This window comes from Mycteria americana, chromosome 13 (genome assembly GCF_035582795.1).
Source record: "Mycteria americana isolate JAX WOST 10 ecotype Jacksonville Zoo and Gardens chromosome 13, USCA_MyAme_1.0, whole genome shotgun sequence".
NCBI classification, from domain to species: Eukaryota; Metazoa; Chordata; class Aves; order Ciconiiformes; family Ciconiidae; genus Mycteria; species Mycteria americana.
Genome location: NC_134377.1, coordinates 10,864,663 through 10,883,380, shown reverse-complemented (window position 1 = coordinate 10,883,380; position 18,718 = coordinate 10,864,663). Strand labels below are relative to the sequence as shown.

The 18,718-nt window shown below is 42.0% G+C and overlaps 1 protein-coding gene across 5 annotated transcripts in view; it reads left to right on the top strand.

Annotated features, from left to right (window-relative positions):
• MLXIP (MLX interacting protein) overlaps positions 1–18,718 on the top strand; it is a 54,205-nt gene that overhangs the window by 23,661 nt on the left and 11,826 nt on the right. For 4 of the 5 annotated variants that reach the window (XM_075516641.1, XM_075516646.1, XM_075516643.1 and 1 more), the window contains exons 2-13: positions 4,217–4,323; positions 4,676–4,761; positions 6,051–6,140; positions 6,421–6,462; positions 7,758–7,929; positions 8,910–8,999; positions 9,865–9,956; positions 10,110–10,764; positions 14,194–14,315; positions 15,045–15,231; positions 16,041–16,165; positions 18,109–18,207. In XM_075516641.1, coding sequence (XP_075372756.1) covers positions 4,217–4,323; positions 4,676–4,761; positions 6,051–6,140; positions 6,421–6,462; positions 7,758–7,929; positions 8,910–8,999; positions 9,865–9,956; positions 10,110–10,764; positions 14,194–14,315; positions 15,045–15,231; positions 16,041–16,165; positions 18,109–18,207 — 1,867 coding nt within the window. The remainder of the gene's footprint in view (positions 1–4,216; positions 4,324–4,675; positions 4,762–6,050; positions 6,141–6,420; positions 6,463–7,757; positions 7,930–8,909; positions 9,000–9,864; positions 9,957–10,109; positions 10,765–14,193; positions 14,316–15,044; positions 15,232–16,040; positions 16,166–18,108; positions 18,208–18,718) is intronic. The other variant, XM_075516645.1, reaches the window with a different exon arrangement.

Genomic DNA, 18,718 nt, shown 5'->3' with positions numbered 1-18,718 from the left:
GTGCTGCATTATTTGTCTGCCTGCTTGCTTCTCAGTTGCCTGAGGTAATTCCTGAGCTGGGAAAAAGTATGTAAAAAAACTTGGGAATGGACTTCAGCCTCTCTTGGCATACGCAGGACTCATAGGTGAATGCTGCAGCATATGGAAGTCACAGCCTCGATTGTCTGCAGCTTCTCTTCTGAAAACACTGTGACTCCTCCAAACCACGTCGGGCCCCCTGTGTCCAAAGGGAATTCCAGCTCTGTTGGCTGTTCAACTGAAGCTTTTTTAGTTGGTTTGCTATGATCAAATCACTTGAGAACATTTGGTCTCAGGAGGTAGAGATTTCTACATGGGAGACTGAACTGAGCTGCTGGAATGTGTTGCACATTATCCACCAGATGGTTTTCAGCCACTTTGATTTGATCTGTGTTTGATAGTGATGAAGACATGAAAGTCACATATTCTTCCAGCATTGCTTACATGAGCTGGCACATCCTGGGTAGCACAGGCTATGCTTCAGGCAGCAATGACCCCTGCAGAATGCAACTGAGAGCCTAGTCCCCTCGGCACTCCTCTCCTTGGGCACCATCTGTGCAGCACCAACATCCTCTAGGTCATGCCACTGGCTGGTGTGGATGCAGCTGTCCCGGCTTGTGCCATGGAGTATTTGGTCCAAGCCTCCCTTGGGATGCTCCCCTCCTCCCCTCTTTGGAACCAGCACTCCTGCAGAGTTGCAGCAGCCATTGTAGAAAGAGCAAGGACCATGTGTGCACTGACATTTTATGCTTGCAGGTACATTGTGATGGTCTAGCTGGTCAGCAAGTTGCTCTGCATTTCTTGTAGGAGTTGGTGTGGTCTTAGGAGACAGGGAGCTGGCAGGAGCAGCAGCCAGTGGGTGTCTCCATTTGTTTTTTGTTGTTGTTGTTTTGCTGCTTTAAAATCTGAAGATCGGTTTCAGTTAGGCAGCTGCTCTCAGTCACAGTGTTGTGTAAAGTAATTGACTTTCCATTGACTTTGAAATTTGGAATAGTGTCTAAATATTGTTGTCAACTTCATGCTGATTCTTCTCCGCTGAGGCTAAAGTCATTTCACTTATGACCTCAAGCTGGACTTGTGCTTTGCTCCCATGGGAACTAAAAATAATAATTATTTTAAGAATAGGTTCTTAATCACTTCCTTCTTTTGATGCACTATTTTTGTTTAGCATTTTGTAAGAATGTAATAGAAAATGTTTTAAACTATTTGTGTTTTAATTCCAGTTGTAATTGGCTCTTTGAAGATGCAAGGAGTGTACAAGAATTAATTACAGTTCCTTTAAATTTTTTTTTTTTTTTTTTTTTTTTTTTAGAAAAGCATTTGTTGTTGTTATTCTGAGTGAATATTATTAGAGTTTTGTTGCTTTGGCAAACTGTCCAGTTACACAGAGCTATGAAGAGATGAACATTAAGTTGACAGATTTCTTAGTCAAAGGCATGTGGGCATTTTGTCAGTGTTGGTGATGCATCAACATGTTAATCTCCTGTCTCCAAACTGTTAATGTACATATGAGAAAAGAAAAAGATGTGCTTTAATCTGGGTTTAGAAGGAATGATAAGACAAGATAGGCAATGATTTTGTGGTAGAGCTGGCTGTGCAGTGAACACTGTGAAGGTGATGAGATAGTTTGCAGAGATGGGAAAAATATTAAACAGATGGAGAACCACAGTCTGCCCTGACCCACAGCAGCTGGATGACAATGAGATAAAATACTTAATTTGGAGGTCTTTCCATAAACTGAAAGAGTCTTGAACCTCAGAAGTGGGGTTTTGGGAGATGTATTTCAAAGAGTGGCATATGGGTGCTCTGGCAAAAAAAAAAAAAAAAAAAAAAAAATCCAGAAGGGCTTTCCTAGACTTCAGTGAGCATGCAAAGCGGGGTTGTACTGAGTGTCTTAGAGCCCAGCTACAGAGAATAAAACAAGTACATAAATAATTTTTTTTCCTATTCCTCGCTAATAGTTTACATGGTTCAGTATTACTTCCAGTCAGTGAAGTTACTTGCTCCAGCAAGTCTACTTGCCTTAGAGGGAGCCAATGTTCTATTTTGTGTACCAAATTTTGTTTGTACTTTATTTCTTCTCAAGCACCAGAGTCCCAAAGGCTGCAGCAGAGCCTTATAGCATAGCGTAGAGGGCTCAGCATACAGCATACACCTTGAAGGGGCAGCTGGGCATGGACCATGGTGAACACAGGACTCACAAGCTTGTCACTTATCTGCTCTCTTGCTGCTGTGTGTTGTCCTTTATGCAGTTGATATCTGGTCTGTACACCCACTTCCCTGTACATACAAAAGCATAACAGTTTATTTTTGAAGAGGATGAGGAGAAAAAAAAAATCTTTTTACTGTTGGGCAACAGCTCACCTGATGGTGATTTACCCTATTGCTACAACTGGCATTATGCATAGTAGTAAAATTGAAGGAGCAGAGCTGGCTTTTCTTTACCTGTCACTTGGCTGAGGTCTGGCATTTGCTTATCTGTTACCGTCACAGTTGTGGGAATACCTGAGTGGTAACAGCAGCTGTGGTGCTAGCAAGGGAGTAAAGAAATGGTGAGCCAAATACTTGAAGAGAGTGGTAGGTTAATATCCTACTATTGGCAGCTCTGGCATTCCGGCTTCTTTTGTGTAGGCTGTGAGGACTTTTTACTTGTTTATAGTATTACAAATTTTCTTACAAGTTTTCTTTAAAAAGAGCTGCTATCAAGAGGTTTCCCAGACCAAGTAGGAAACTGGGAATCAGCAGTTCTCCAGCTTCAGGCCTGCCTCTGCATGGCCTTGGGCAAGCCAAGGGAAGTGCCTGGCACATCTATAGGGTGTACTTCCTATACTCACAGTGATTTTAGAGCTTTAGTGTGAAACAGGGACTTTAAAGGAAGAATAATTCAGCTATTTGAGTTCATTTGTACTGATTGTGTGATAGCAAATATACAGTGCCCTAGCACAGGCCAGTACATCTCTCTCCAGTGCCACTGCAATTCGTGGTAGAAGTCAATCCTGATTGACCAGGTGCTGGGTGATCTTTTCTGAGAGGGCAAAGTGTTTGGAGGTGACATTGCCCCTGTCACTCATTTGTGTACTCTTCACTACAGAAGACCTTAACCATGCTCATAATGTTTCAGGATGAACCTGTTGCCTTTGCATGTGTTGTCGTATTGATTGTGGTTTGTATTGCTGGTCCGCTTCCGTTGTAGCAAGGATGCACAAACAGCACAAGGAGATGTAGACTAGGAAGATGTATGGCTAAAACAACAAAAAATGAGAGCATAAGGAGACGTAAACTAGGAAGATGTATGGCTAAAACCACAAAAAATGAGAGGGAGAACCTGGGATAGGCACAACACCTATACTTCAATCTGTGGCCTGAAATTTACTACATTATGAATATATGCTACTTCCTCTGCTCTGTCAGTAGTATGGATTAATGATTCATAAAGGTGTGTTTTAAGGGCTGGGTAGTTTTGTGTTTATACAGTGCTTACCGGAGTCCCTGTTGCTTCTTCCTTTTTCCTTCCGTCTCCCTCCCACCTCCCAAGATTGTTCATATGTAAGCCATTTCTCTTTCCAGCCTTTCCTTTCCTTGGAGAAAAGTTACTATTTCTAGCCTGTTGGTGTGATCCTTTGTGCCCAGCTGTATTGACCAGCATTGTAGAATTGGTGGGTGATGGTTTTTCTTGGGCCAGAACTGGCACTTCATTCTTCATTTCCAGTGTTACCAGCCTGGAAAATTGAATGGAACTGTAGAAATGAACTTGTGTTGACTTCATCCAGTTCCTCGGCAAAATCAAGCCAAAACTATATGTGGCCAAACATGCAAAAACCTCTAGGCCAGGTTTTGGGCTTAATTTTAAGCAATGTTGTTCTCAGTTGATGGAAGCTCATAGGCTGGCATTTGAGAAGTTGGGATACTGGCAAGGAGAAAAGTGTAAGTGAAACAAGTTTCAGTCCTGCTGAAGATACTTGTGACAGTTGTTAGCAGGCAGATGAGAACATGAAGGAGTCTTGAAAACTGGACTCGTCTCTGGCACCTAGATCAGTAAGCTGTGGACAGTGTATGGCAAAAGTTGTCACTGGCCAAGCGTGGCTTGTTGTACTTCTTTCTGTTGACAGTTTGGCAGCGTTAGGGGGATGCTTTGTCTTGAAAGGAGTGGGAAGAGAAAAACTGAAAGTAGAATGATTTGCTGTCTGTTTTGTTTCAGTGGAAAACTGGTTTCACCAAAATGGAAAAATTTTAAAGGCTTGAAACTTCAGTGGAGAGATAAAATCCGTCTCAATAACGCCATCTGGAGGGCATGGTACATGCAGTGTAAGTATCATGCTCGTTGTGTCGCTTGCTATAAAATATTTTCCAGAGACATATATGTAAGAAGCAAGAGAATTGGAATTACTGTCTAGTGAAAAGCTCAAAAATCTGCTGAAGGCCCAGATGTCTTGGAGGCTGTCACGGCAGTGCCTTTGGATTAGTGCTTTCTTAGACATGTCCACACAGAGGCTGTACTGAGCGGTCCAAGCACAGCCTGAGATTTCCCCATTTACTGTTGGCTATCTGGAAGGAATCCTGGCTAGATTTTTTTTTTTTCACATCTTGCCGTTGAAGTGACAGGGCTCTCTGCAGAGCCTGCATGTGCTGAGCACTCAGATTTTCATGCTTGTTTCAGACCTGGAGAAGCGTAAGAATCCAGTGTGCCATTTTGTGACTCCACTGGACGGCTCTGTTGATGTAGATGAACATCGTCGGCCAGAGGTACGTAAAACCTGAGGAACAGACTAATGAGCTCTAGAGTTTATAACAAGATTTTCTTGTCCACTAGATATGAGAGCAGCGTAGCAATTCTTTGCTCTGATGTCTTTATTTAGAAGGAACCATTAACATAAAACAGTGTGCTGTAACCCATTTTTATAAGTTTATCATACTGAGATGATCAAGGTGCAACCAGAAGGACATTTATTATCTATGTAACTTACGTCTATGTTCTAGTTTAGTGAAACATAAGTCACAGAAGTGCAATTTGAATAGTTAAGATTTTGACAGCCACTGCTCTCTTCTGGCTGGACATTGCTGAAGTCTCTGGGAAATCAGTGACGACTGTTTCCAGGATTGAATCTAATTGACCCTGTGAGAATTTTCTCTATCTTTATTTAATTGATGAGGTGTGACTTCTAGACAACAAGCAATTTCTTTTTCTCTGTCAAGGTAACCTCACAAAAAGAGCAAATATGAGTTTGCATACTTTCATTTTTGTGCTCTTGTAAACATAAATGAAAACTAACATCTGCCCTCTGGCTCCTTGCAGAAAACCAGTGAAGCAATATGTGGTTCTCTCTATGCTGCATAACTCTAGAATAATTTATAACTCAGAGGAGTTCCAGATGAGTTTGTGGAACTGTCTCAGGTTTTTGAAAGAACAGTGTTGGTTTGTGTTGAAAGATGAACCTCAAACACAAGAAAGTTGTGTTAAGGCTCTCATTAGTCTGCTGTCCTCAACTTACACACTGCTATCTGTGATACATTAAAGACCCACATCGTTCTGATCCTTTTGTTGCTATTAGCATGTGGCCTGCAAGGTCACGCTTCTCCCTGAGCTGGGCATCAGATTCTATTGCTTTGTGTCATTCTTAACAGCTTTTGTGTATGCATGTGCATGTTCATGTAACCTTGTGAAATTCTCTTTGCCTGTTTTCTGCAGAACAGGGTATTGTATGCTTTATACGTTATATTTTAGTAAATTCATTTTAAAGGGTTTTTTTTGCCATTTCTTAACTATCGGTTATGGTTGAGCTGATGTGGGAGATGCTAACAGTGCAGTCAGACATCATCTCTGTTTATTGTGGGGAAAGTTGAAGTTAGTACTGTCAGATTTGCTCTGTGATAGCTGAACTCAGGGACAGCGTGGGCTGCTGATACATGAGCTCAAACAGAATTAGCATGCTTTCTTTTGCATTTTTTCTGCCTGAATATTTGCTTGGAAATTTATTGAACATTCAGCCATTATGTGATTCCATGTAATTCGTGGTATGCGTTTGTGTTCTCAGGCCATTGCAACAGAAGGGGAATATTGGAAACGAAGAATTGAAATAGTCATCAGGGAATACCACAAGTGGAGAACATACTTCAAGAAAAGGGTCTGTTGGTTTACACAGTGAAAGTAGCTTACTTGAACTTGATCAGTATGTTGTTGCTTTTTGAGTTTTGATGTCACTTTGGCTAGCATGCAGGAATACTTAAAACAGATGATAAGCTAGTACAGGCATACTCATCTGATTAGTCCCACTTAACTAAAAATTATTGTGCAGAGACTAATTGTGCGTGATTGGGTCTTAAAAGTTTTGCAACTTCAGGTCTTCTACTGGCATATACAGGACCTATTCTGAATTTAACATCTGTTTTGTTCTCCTTTTGCAGTTACAGAAACATAAAGATGAAGATCTTTCAAGTTTGGTCAGGGTAGGTAATACTGCTGTTAAGTGGCAGCATTTAGGCTTGTAGAAGCTGCAATAAGTAACAAAGCTGTAACGTGCAGTAGCTTGCATTGATTAAAATCTAAAGACAAGCATCTTGCTTAAGCCTTAATTAAGGTTAGACACCTTAATGTTTCTGTGCCTTAGAGAGCAATGTAAGACTTGTAGCTTCAATTGGATGGAGGAGAGCTTGAATGTAAAGTGCTGTGACAGAAGAAATGAGAATTAGTATTGGGTGCCCAGAAAGATAAATCTCTTTGAGGGCTGGCACATTGTTTCATCTTGTTACTGAATTGTAGCTGGCACTACTGCCTTGCTTGTGTAACTGGATCTGTGAAGATGTGTGTGCTACATGTTGCAGATCTTCCTGCTGCCCACAGCATGGGCAAATAATGTGCCAGGATCTTAAAAAAGGCAAAATGTTTAAAGGAACAATGGTATCACCATTTAGTATGCCCCTTAAAGCCATCAAACCTACTTTGGGCATATAAACGGATGATCAGAAGCACTGTTCTGATTTGATTTTTTTTTTTTCCCCCCCCTTTTTGGAGCTAAGCATAAATCTGTGTCTGTTCCAGTTTCACAAAACTGTCAGCTGTTTTGGCCATGAGCTCCAATGCACCATCATGGTATGTTGGTGTAGTTGCAGCTGCATGTTGGCTCAGCCACAAGAACCTGACTGTGTGTGCTTTTAGTCTGCAGCAAATGCAAGGCAATGCAATTTAGCTTGGCCTGTAGTGAAGGACGGGTAAGCCAAGTCACATTATGTTGTATTTTTCATGGGCTAAAAGTGCTCACAGGAATATCAACATACCCTGTGCAAAGTCAGATTACAATTACACTTAACTACATGTCAGAGATTCAGACACACTTCAAGACAGGAGTCGTTTCCTTTGAGTTTTTACTGTGCATGTTATTTTTAAATCTTTATTCAAACCAAGGGATTGTTAAAGTGCAAAAATACGTGTAATCAGTGAAACTAGAAAGTATTGATTTTGAAAGTTTTGTCTTATGTCCTTCTAGTCAACATCTGTTTTTTGGGCAAAAACCTTTCCCAGAGTATTGTGGTATTCTACTGAAGTTTTCTGTTGTTGCTCAAATCAGTGAGCTGAGGTTGTTGCAGTATTAGAAGTACCACTGGTCTGTTTCAGTCCATTTGAATGGCTCCTAAAGGAGAGTTTCTTTCTCTAAAAATGTGAAAAATGAAGGCTGTTTTTATATATCTGCACCTGACTGCTTTAGCGTTGTCTAGGCAGCCTGACTTTTCCTTCCCTTTGGCAGGATGATGATGTGGTTCTCTGGCAAAAAAGAAGGTATGGCAGAGAAACCCCTGTCCCTATGGAGGAAGGCAGCCTCTTGGATGCAGATATGCTTATGTCCGAGTTCACTGACACGCTGTTCTCCACACTGTCTTCGCATCAGCTGGTTTCCTGGCCAAATTCCAGGGACATAGGTATTTGCTGGCTGTTAGCTACGTTGATTTTACAATGGGAACCTCTAGGAGAAGTCTGGTTTGTTGCTTTGCTGCTTTTCTAGTCTTGCCTAAGAAATTTATCTTACTTTGCTGATACAGATAACAGTAGGTCAGAGAATGTAGCTGTCTAATGCTTTATAGGTTATGGAATCCCAGTTATTAATCTAAATTTAATTTCTGTCTTAGCTTCTTACATGCTGCTCCTAGCATTGTCCTCTAGTGTTGTTCTGAATAAATCTGTAATGAGCAGTATTTACCTTTATCAGTGGTGAAGGCATTGTTATTTATCTCAAAGCATATATGTGTGTGCGTATTTTCAAGGGAATGCCTATGTATTTTTCTTTGGATATGTCCCTTAGAACAAGTGCAAGTCACATCTCCTGTAAAAACAATCCCAAGAGCTACACAGTTCTATCGAATGCTCTCTGACTCAAGGCAGTGACTGTCTAATGGGACAGCAGATGTCCACTGTGCTGCATCATCCTTGCTGTGTGGATGTCTGAGCAACTCCAGAGCAACTGTGGTTTACATGAAGTGTACTTGAGGCAAAATGAAATGGATGATGTTTATTTTAAAATACCGTGCTATATGCTGTGGTGGTTCAGGTTGTGCTTCCCAGCAAGTTTATGTATTGTGCAGCAGGGGCAGGACAGGAGGTTTGGGAAGAGAAGACATCCAAGCTTGGCAGTCTCCAGTTGTTAGTTACAGCCTTCAGGTTTCACCTCTTCCATTTTACTAGTTGAAATTTTCATTCCCCAGTGGTTTTGATTTCAGAACTGTGCTGTAGTTCTGAAGAAAAGCAGATGTTCAGTTCATTTCAGCAGCAGTTTTTCTGTAAACGTCCTGGCCAAGCCTGGCTGTGGAGTGTGTGTTGGTGTTCTAGCCAAATGCTATATTCCTACTGCTGTTACTGTGCGAGTGATGTGAAGCTAATCTAATCTGTCTCTTGAATTTTCTAGCACACTTAGGAAATGCTGACATGATTCAACCAGGGCTTATTCCCCTCCAGCCAAATTTTGATTTTATGGATACTTTTGAGCCTTTTCAGGGTAAGAATCGGATATATAGTCAATTAATTTCTTTAAAATTGCAGTGATTTATGAACTAGTTTTTAACAGAAGATTAAACATTGCAGATACCTACTCTCTTTAGAAGGCAAGAGATTTAAGTGAAAGGTGAAGAACACTTGAGATATGTTTTCATTGTTCATTATTTCAAGCAGAGGCATATGTGGGTAGACTCTCTTGTTACTGTGACTTCAGTCCTTTACTTACCTGGGTTTGAGAGTCACTTTAGGATTGTTTATTCCAAGGTTTGAACCTGGTTGTTAATTTGCCTTTCAAAAGAATAGCATTTAGACCTTAACTCATTGAGTAATTAAAGATAGAACATCAGATGTGGACAGGAGAACTCACAGAATCGCTAAGGTTTTCCCATTTAACACTTGGTGATGAAGTGATTTAATGCTTTGTTTGCCTTGGAACGTTGTCTGGTACTCTCAAGAATTACATATGACATTAAACCACTACTGACAACTTTGGTTACAGATCTTCATAGAAGTCAAAAGTCACATCTGTTTGCTGGGCCTGTATGCAGTCTGCATCAGATAACTGAATTTTGTGGCACTGCATTGAGAATCAGCTCTTGGCTATCTGTGTGTAGGTGAACCTTAGTGGACTGATTTTTGTATTGTCCTCAGCCTGCATGAAAGTTGAAGACGACTGCCCTGAAGAGATCAGTTCCTCTGGAGGACAACAATTCATTGCTCAGTCAGCAGCAGTTGTATGAAGCAAAAATCTCATGGTTTCATTATTTGCTAAATAATATTTATATTAGTTTGAATTTTAGTATCTAGCAATGCTGTACCTTGAGTATGAAAAGTAGAAAACTAATACCTGACTTTTCATATTTCAGATTTATTCACACCCAGTCGTTCCAGTAATTATTTCCCTTCCGTGTCTGCTGTCAGCTCGGCTACAACAGACAGCAGCAGCCATGCTTCCCAGGTAAGAGAGGTTCTCAATGTTTAAAACAGCCTCATCTCAGACACGTATCTGCTATGAAGACTCTCAGACATGAGCCATGTCCTTCTCGGAAGGAGTTCAGACAAGAGTTTCAGGGGTCATGTCTGAATCTGTAATATTTTTTCTTTCTGTCAGTCTCCTGTCCTGCCATCGGGTTCATCGCCCAACACACTTCCAGCGGGGGATATCAGTGATGGACTGATTGCTTCCTCAGTACCTGCTCCTGTCATTCCTGATGTTGGCACTGACCAGTGTTCCAGCATTAGAAGCGGGGGATCTTTCATCCAGCCAGCGGACTTCACTCCTGACTCGTCTCTCAGCGGGCCACAAACTTTTATGCCAGTGTTTCAGACACCCTTGCCACTGCTTCAACCTGCAACACAACAGCACCAGTCCCCGTTGCCTGCAGTGCCTCTGAATTCTAGCTTAAGCTCTCCACCAGCTGCGTTTGCTGCACCAGAAACCCAGAAGTTTGGCCTCTGTGAATCTACAGTTATCACCCACACAGCTTCTGCTACGTTGACCCACAATGCCCCTGCCACCACCTTCAGCCAGCGTCAGAACCTTGTCCTGGCAACGCAGCAGCCAGGTGCAGGAGTGCCTTGTAACCTGGCTTTCCAGACTACTGTCCTGCAGGGACAGCCCCGGCAGTCCCAACTGACGTTTGCACTCCCCAAAGCTGTTCCTCTGGCCAGTGCTGGGACAAGGCCCAAACAGTCACAAAAAATAGTGCCTGCTCCGAAGCCTGAAACAGTGTCCTTATTGTTAAAGAATGCCTTCATCACCCCAGGTGAGAAGCACTGGTGGGGTGATGTTTTTCTTTTCTGAGTGGGACTAGCAGGAGGGAGAGACCTTCTTGCTTTGCTTGGTTTACATAATAAGTAAACATATAGCTTCCTGAAGGTGTCCAAGGGACCCCTGAATCCACTGGTGTGTGGCTACACTGTTCAATGGGATGCTCTGGACTGCTGTGAAGATTGGAAGCAGTTTGGCTGTGGGTGTGAAAAGCTGACCTGCCAAAGGGGGTATCTCCTCATAAAATTTGTGCTGGGCTGTATATCAGCACATGGGATAACTAGAGCTCTGTGCTCCTACCCCATAGAAATCTTGGGTTTTATGTTTAATGCTGTTCTGATTAACCCTGCCCCTCAGAGCATTCAACCACAGTACAGTAGGAGATGGTAGGGAGATAGTGTGGGATGGAGAATGGCAGATCTGTCCCTGTCATTGACTCATCTGGTTGGCCCTGGATAAGTCACTATGCCTACCTGTGCATCATCACACTCTGTACTACCACGGTGCTGGTGTACATCCTTTGGTAATACTTTGGATGTATTCTGAGGTTCATCGTAGTGTGCCTGAAACTCTTTGAGACGAAGTAGGGTGTTGGCTAGGGAGCAGCTGTTGAAGTGGACCACAGCATTGGTCCAGATGGAAGCATGGGAGTGTGCCTCTCCTCCACCATCAGTGCTCCCTAGAAGGACCAGGGTGATGAGAATCAGCCCTTCCAGTGGGGAACGACTAAGAACAGGCAGGGGGAGCTGGAGGTCTTTGTCTCAAGCAATCTACAGACTCTTGAGATGCTGTCAGGAGCACGTGGTTTTCAGCTCAGAGTATGAGTGCCTAACCGATATGCTGGGACCTCTGCATTGGGTATGATTTGGAGCCATTGGCACTGCACAAGGCTAAGAAGAGCAAGTGCGAGCAGAGAGAGTTTTGCTTGTGGTGGTTCTTGGGGGAAAGCTCAAGACTAGAGCAGGACAGGCAGTACGCTTTTTCTTGGGATTATTACAAACTGTTTTTAGACTTGTGCTGGCTGGGGGCCAAGTGACTTCAGCCACCTGAAATGCGCAACAATAATCCAAGAAAAACCCTGCCTGGAGGAGTATTGTTAAACAGGCTTTACTAGGGAGTAGGTGTGTCTGCCAGGGCCTGGCATTGTGGTTACCCACCAAAAAAAAATAAATCACTGTTCAGGAGTAGAACAGACCCAAGGATCTAATTCTAGCATGTCACTAGGAACAAGTTGGCCCGTGATTAATAGCACTAGGATGTTAATGGCAGCGTTTCTGTCTACAGTACATTATAAAGCAAGAGTCCATGTACCTTCAGCAGTTGAGCCATGCATTTCTCACCTAGTAAAGCATTGTAGGCAACTCTTACTTTCAGAAAGCCTTTGCTCCTAGCTTTCTTAGTGCTTCTTGGGTTGTTCCTCACCCCATATATCACTTTCCCAATACTTCATCAGTTACTTCTGGACCATCACAACAAATGGCTTTGCTTCTCATCTAGATTTAAAGTTGTTGCTATTTTTCATTCCTGGCAGTGGCATGTGTTCAGGGATCACAGTGCTCCTAAACTACTGAGACACCAAGCTCAGAGGTCAAATCCAAGATTTTATGTAAAGACTGGAACTTTATTTTTGGCAATAGAATAAACATCAGTACTTGTAACTAAGGCATTTATGCCTGTCATTTGTGTTCAGGACAAACAAGTCATCTCATGACTATAAAATAAATTGCATTATAACTTGTGTTAGAAAGGGATGTGTAACATTTCCTGCACTGTGATGTAAGGACTCAAAAATCTGCACAGATTGTCTCATCAGGTGTAAGACTTCACATGGGAAAGAACTCTGCTGTCACCACTTCAGGATAAACGTTCTGATTTTGAGAGGAAAGTCTGCAAAAGATGCATGTGTAGGGTAGAAACATGAAAAATCTAAAGGGGCATCTAAGTATGTGCTGATTGTTAGTTACCCAAATGTGGAAGTCAGAAATACCAAGTTTGTGCAGCAGCATTAATGCACTGGTAAGAGTAGGCTCTTTAGCTCAATAGAGATGTCGTAAGTCCGGCTGAACATTGGTGAACAGTGGAAGGGTTGTGATTCCAGCTTTATATGTGGGAATGCTCAGACAAAGAATGAACTCCCTGTATCAGAGTGACAGTGCTCTCTGCCAGATATACCCACGCAAGGGCTGACACAAGGTTTGTGCAATCCACAGGCCTTTCTAATAAAGGCTATACAGAAACTTCAGTTGATTCAAAACACAGTTGTTGTTAGTCACAGATGACACAGTAGGAGAGAGGACATTAGATATCCTGCGCTGTCTCCCTGTTGTGCTGTGTGTGACCTTCAATATCCTGATGCTATACTGCAGAGGGGTAGGTTGGCAGTGACTGAGCTGCTCTGACACTTCTTATAGATCGTGACTTCATTAGTACAAAGGAGAGCTGAAGCCAATACAGGCTAGAATGAAACTGAGTAAGTTTGGTTTAGTTTTCTCAAAAAGCATACAGAAGCTGTGTCTTTGCATGATTCTTCTCTTAGTAACAATATAGGATGGCTAGTCATGTTCTCTCTAAAGTCTGGGCAAGAACAATGTCAGCATTAATGTCATGTCAATAACTGTACATCTGCATTGGTTAAATTGAGACCTTAACAGATTTATGTTAGACTAGAATACTGTAGTGGTGAAAAAAACTTCAGAGCAAGAATCCTGATTCCTGTCACAGGGGCAAGCCTCCTGTACAGACTTTTTTGAGAATGTTTTGTAACTTTTTCTGTGGATACAATTGCTGCTATTCACAATTATATCTAGCTGTCTAACACTGCAGAACTCCTAGTTCTTTAGCCTATTTTCTGGAATTTTGGTCCTGATTCCCAATCACATTTGGTTGTCTTGTGCTTGTGTGTCATGTAAAGCAGCTGTAAAACCAGATAGTGAAAGAAGCTAGTAGAGTGAGGTGGTGAGGAAAACAATTTAATATATATACAAGGAAGCATGAAGTATTGAATATGCATCCTTCAGTTGGTTTCTGTCATTGACCCTTTCTGGGTCAGCAGAGCAAGCCTGAGATCCAAGAAGTACGGATGTGAGAGGAGAGGTGAAGATGATCCTCCTTCTGTGAAACCGAGCTCTGATAGAATGAAGACACTTTGCACCTCCCTGATTTACTGGGTACCTGTGTAAATTCACCTTGAAACAGTGACAGTGATGCTAGAAGCCTCGGAAATAACTGGTGTGTTAGAGTCCTTTGTACTGGGTTCATGGGATTGAGATTATCAGAAAACTGGTGGCACATTGTATTGCAATGAAATAGTACCAGATAGGTGCCCATTAATCCATCCCCCTGTTCAATGACAAGTTATTTCATAGAAAATAATCTCCAGCTTTTTTTTTTTGTCTCATTAACTATTCTAACTTGTGTTCTTCAGCTGCCTTTCAGGGACAGTCCAGAGCTGTGATTGTAACTCCAGCACCTTTAAAAAGAGAGGGGATTTTGACGCCAGCCACGTCTCAGTCTAATGTTGCAATTGCACCAGCTGGAATTGTCAGAGTAAGGAGAAGAAAAAAAATATATTTGTTTTTTAGGCCTGTTATTTGCAAGTAGTTAGAGCCATAATGTGCTCAGGAGGGTAACTAGTCCACTAAATCTCACCTGTTACCCAGCATATGCTTTTGTGCATTCAGCATTATGTTTGCTTATTTTTAATTTAGCTACTTCATGGGCCTGGAAGCACTATCTAGTCTTCACAGACTCTGTCTCACACAACAGTAAGATTACACAGAGGCATGTATACACAGTACTATGAATGGGGATGGTTTGTGCTTTTTATTAATCATGCAGAAGCTAGAAGGAATCCAGGATGCTCACCTTTCCATTTACATATTGGAAAGCATGCCTTGAGTATATGAGTGGGTTTCCTAATATGTTGGATGCAGGAAGATGGAAATAGTTTTTAGTATATTATGCTGTTGATGTGTTGTAATACTGCTTTAAGTTATGAAAGGATGCTGGTCTCCTGCCAGAAGTCTGACTTCAATGCCTGCCAATTCCTTATATACTAGCCCTTGTTTCATGTCATCAGATTGTTAATCATGTATTAATTTGCTACTTTTAGTGAAAGGCAAGGTAACAAATCTCTCTCTCTCTCTCTTTTTTTCTCTCTCTCCCCCCCTTTCTCCTTTCTCTCATCCCTTCTCTCCCTCTGCCCCATCCCCCCCTTTCCTGCTCTCTTTTTCTTTCTCTCTGTTTTTCTCTGTGCTATTTCTATGCTGTTCCCAGGCTCCCGGGGTGACGGAGTTCCGTAGTAACATTCTGGTTGGTCCAGCACAGCGAGCACCAAGTAGTCAACAAACCCAGTCCACAGTCTCACATCTCTTCTCTCCTAGTGTAGTCCAGGATGCGTTGGTGAAAGGAGAGCAAATCCCTTCCCACAGTAGCAGTTCACAAGTTCCCTCACCTACACCTAGTAAGTTAGAAAGCTGTAAGCATTCTCTCTCCCCTACACATGTAAGTGTGTTTCCATTGGTTAGGCAGGCTGTAAATGGGCCTTGAGGATCCCTGGATAATTTTTGAAGGAAAAGCTTTTTAGGCCCTTCTACCCTGCAGCTTCGGTTGCATCCAGTTGTTTGTAATTTTTGTCTTAAACTACTGTGCAGTGCTCCCACAAACAGCGATTTTGTGCTTCCTGTAAGTGGCTCCTTTCTAAAAGGATGTACTGTCATAGTCACCAAGAAATTAAACCCGTTTGAAAGGCATCTGTGTAGAAAGTGCTGAATAGGTTTGTTGTTCAGTATATAACTATAATTTTGATTGGAGGATCTCAGACACATTCCTTGTTAACAGTAGGTAAGTGCAAAGACTCCTTTTGCATGCATGTTGATAGAGCGGTGTCTGGGTCAGTTTTAGAGACATATGCTGGTTTTGCTGGTAAATGGCTTGTAAGTGTTACTGTCATGTCCCAGGCCATTAGAGCCTCAAATGGGGGAGTCTAGCAGGACGATGGGATTGCAGCCTACTCATTCAACATGCCTTTGCAGAAGTGTGTGTGTGTGAGGAGTATTACGTATTGCTATTCGGGATGTATTAGCCTTGTGCCATGAAATACTAAGCTTTCCTAGCAATCTTGACATTTTCTAGCATGTGGCTGCTGCATCAATGAGTATAATTTGGTTGCCGACTGCGTTTCAGTTCAATTCTGAATAGAAACTTCTCAGCAGTTACATTTGCTACAGAAATTTGTTTGTTAATGTGACTTGTCTTTCTTCCTTTATGAAGGCCGAGACTGTCAGAATTCAGGCCAAGCTTCCCCCTGCACCTCTGAGCAAAGCCCCAGTCCACAGTCTCCCCAGAACAGCTGCTCAGGAAAACCTGCCACTGACCCTAATATGGCTGCATTTAAGGTGTGTGTCCTTTCCTTTGAGGTGCTTTTCTTCTTTGCCTTTGTAGCTACTTTTCTGCCCTGATGCCTGAGAATGGACTAGACAGTAAGTAAGGAACAGTGGAGTATTTGTGCCTTAGGCTTAGCTTGCGCTGCATGTGTGCTGCTCTGTTCAATTTTAAATTATTGAATAATCTACTCTGCTCCTCAGGGATGTGTCACCAGAGGGGCCAGGCTTAACTGTACCTCTGCAGGTCCTTATGGTCATGGCAGCAGTTCCTGCTGTGGCTCACAGGAGTGTTATGACAGGTCTCAGTTTACTTGGTCAAAGGTTTCAGGCTTAGTTTTCTAAACCATGGCTTTTTGCCATTGTTCTGTTGGGGCTCTTCAGTCTGCAGGGCTCTGGCCATCGCTGGAGGGGGAGTTCTTGACCTGCTGAGTTACTTACATGTCTCCAGTGATGCTATGCTGCTCCACAGAGAAGCAGCTCCACAGACTCTACAAGTTACAGCTGTAAAACACTTCGAGAATTATTGGGGTAAGAACTCGGCGGTCTAGAGATAGCATCTGAAAGCTGGCTGTACCTCATACACAAGCTGACCTTGTCAGAACACTTTCTGTGATGGTATGAGAAGCTTCTCCACAAAAAACAGCCAATGCAGGAAAATCAACTCTAACCCTCTCATTCATTCTGTTGTGAAAGGGAGTGTTACTTAACCATTTTGCAAGTGCCAGCCTCTTTTTGGCTTCTCTGTATACCTTGTGAGTTGATGATGTCAGCTCAATTACTCCCAGGGCAGAAAGGTAAGTTTAAACACTTGCAGCCTGTGATTGCACTCAATTCTAGCTCTGTTGCAGAGGAGAATCAGAACTGCCACTTGCTGAGCATGCTGCAAGTTACTCGTAAAAGTTTGCAGTTCTTTGCTTGGCATAAATGCTCACAATCAGTAGTTGCAGCCTGTTCTTGCTGCTAGAGAGACAAGTTAACAAAGGAACAAGTTATTAGGACTGGCCGATGGTGGGAAAGTGGCCACTAGATGGAGGAGTGTTCTTAAAAGTAAGAGCGCTGCAACGAGATAGGCTTTATAGCCATTTAACTCACCTGCTTTGACAGGAACTGCTTTGGGTGTGTACTGTCAGTAACTTCTGTAAGACAAGAAAGTGATGTTTGCCAGTCTCTAGATGTATGTTCTTTTGCTCCTCTGCATTGTTAGTTAGACTGAACTGTATTGCTGGTTAACATTGTTTTTTCAGTTTGGCAAAGCATAGAAGGCGCTGGAAATCTCAGTTCTGCTCTTGAACCTGCATTTTCTGTGGTTTTGGGCAGACACTTCACTGCTTTATTACGTTGCTTTCCTCCATTATAAAATGGGGTGATGGTGAGCTACTGCCGGAAAGCCTAGCTCTGCTGAGAATGCATTCTCAAAGTGCAAACTCCTTATTTTCTTCCAACAATCTTGGTGGAAACAATTTCTAAGTTTTTAATGCAACAAATGAAAATGTTAATTCCTGACAAAGCCTTTATCTTCAGGATAGGCGAGAGTTGTGGATTCTTTTTTCTTTTTCTTTTTGTCAGAATGCCTGTTTACATCAGTAGGCATTTTGTATATATTAGGAATAAATTATATGGACTGTTTAAACTTAAAGGCTTCAACAAGAGCCTAACTAATTACGTGCTTCAGAAACTGGAATTTGATTTCAGAAAAGGAAATTGTGTAACAGTCTTAAATAGGAATTTTTACTTTAGGAAGAAAACCTTACAAGGTTTGGAATTGAATTTAATATGCTGTACACTTTTTAATAACTGAAATAATTGTTTGCAAATTTATAGTCATGTGGCTTTGGGAAGACTATGAATGCCACAATTCAACAAAAATGACACTGTGAATTTGAATAGCTGAAATAGTCATAGCAGTAGAACGGTAAAGGAGAGCAGCATAGACTGAGCTCATTTTATTTATGCAGAATCGAAGAATGAAGCATATTTCAGAACAAAAACGAAGGTTTAATATCAAGATTGGTTTCAGTACTCTGAACAGCTTGGTTTCAGCCAACTCCAAGTCGGTAAGTAACTTAGCAGCACTAACAGTTTAATATGGAACATAAGAGCAAGCTATTCTAAAAAGACCTGTTAATAAATTTAATCTCTTCACTGTTGACTGAGAGTGCCAGTCAGTTAGTGAAGATACTTGAACTGAGGGACTTGGAAAGGGAAGGGTGATAACTCCATGGCTTATAGTCAAAAGAATGTGTGAAAGTGCTTCACCTTTTAGACATTGTTCTTCTGATGCAGCTTCAAACGTTGAACAAGTCTTGTCTGATGAGATGCTGCAGCTTTAAAGCCAACAGGGAAACAAGAAAAACTGATTTTTGCAATGGGACCCCAGTAATGAAGATTTTTGTCATGTTTGCAGCATAAGATGACTCTGTGTTTACTGTTATGTCACCTTTCTTCTGACATAACTGGCTTTTTATACCCATTCTGGATGGGTTCTGGTCCCCATAGCTGGACTTGAAAAAGCTATGGTCCAGCCAGTATTATAAGCTTATTCTGCCTGAACCATGAGCCAGCCAG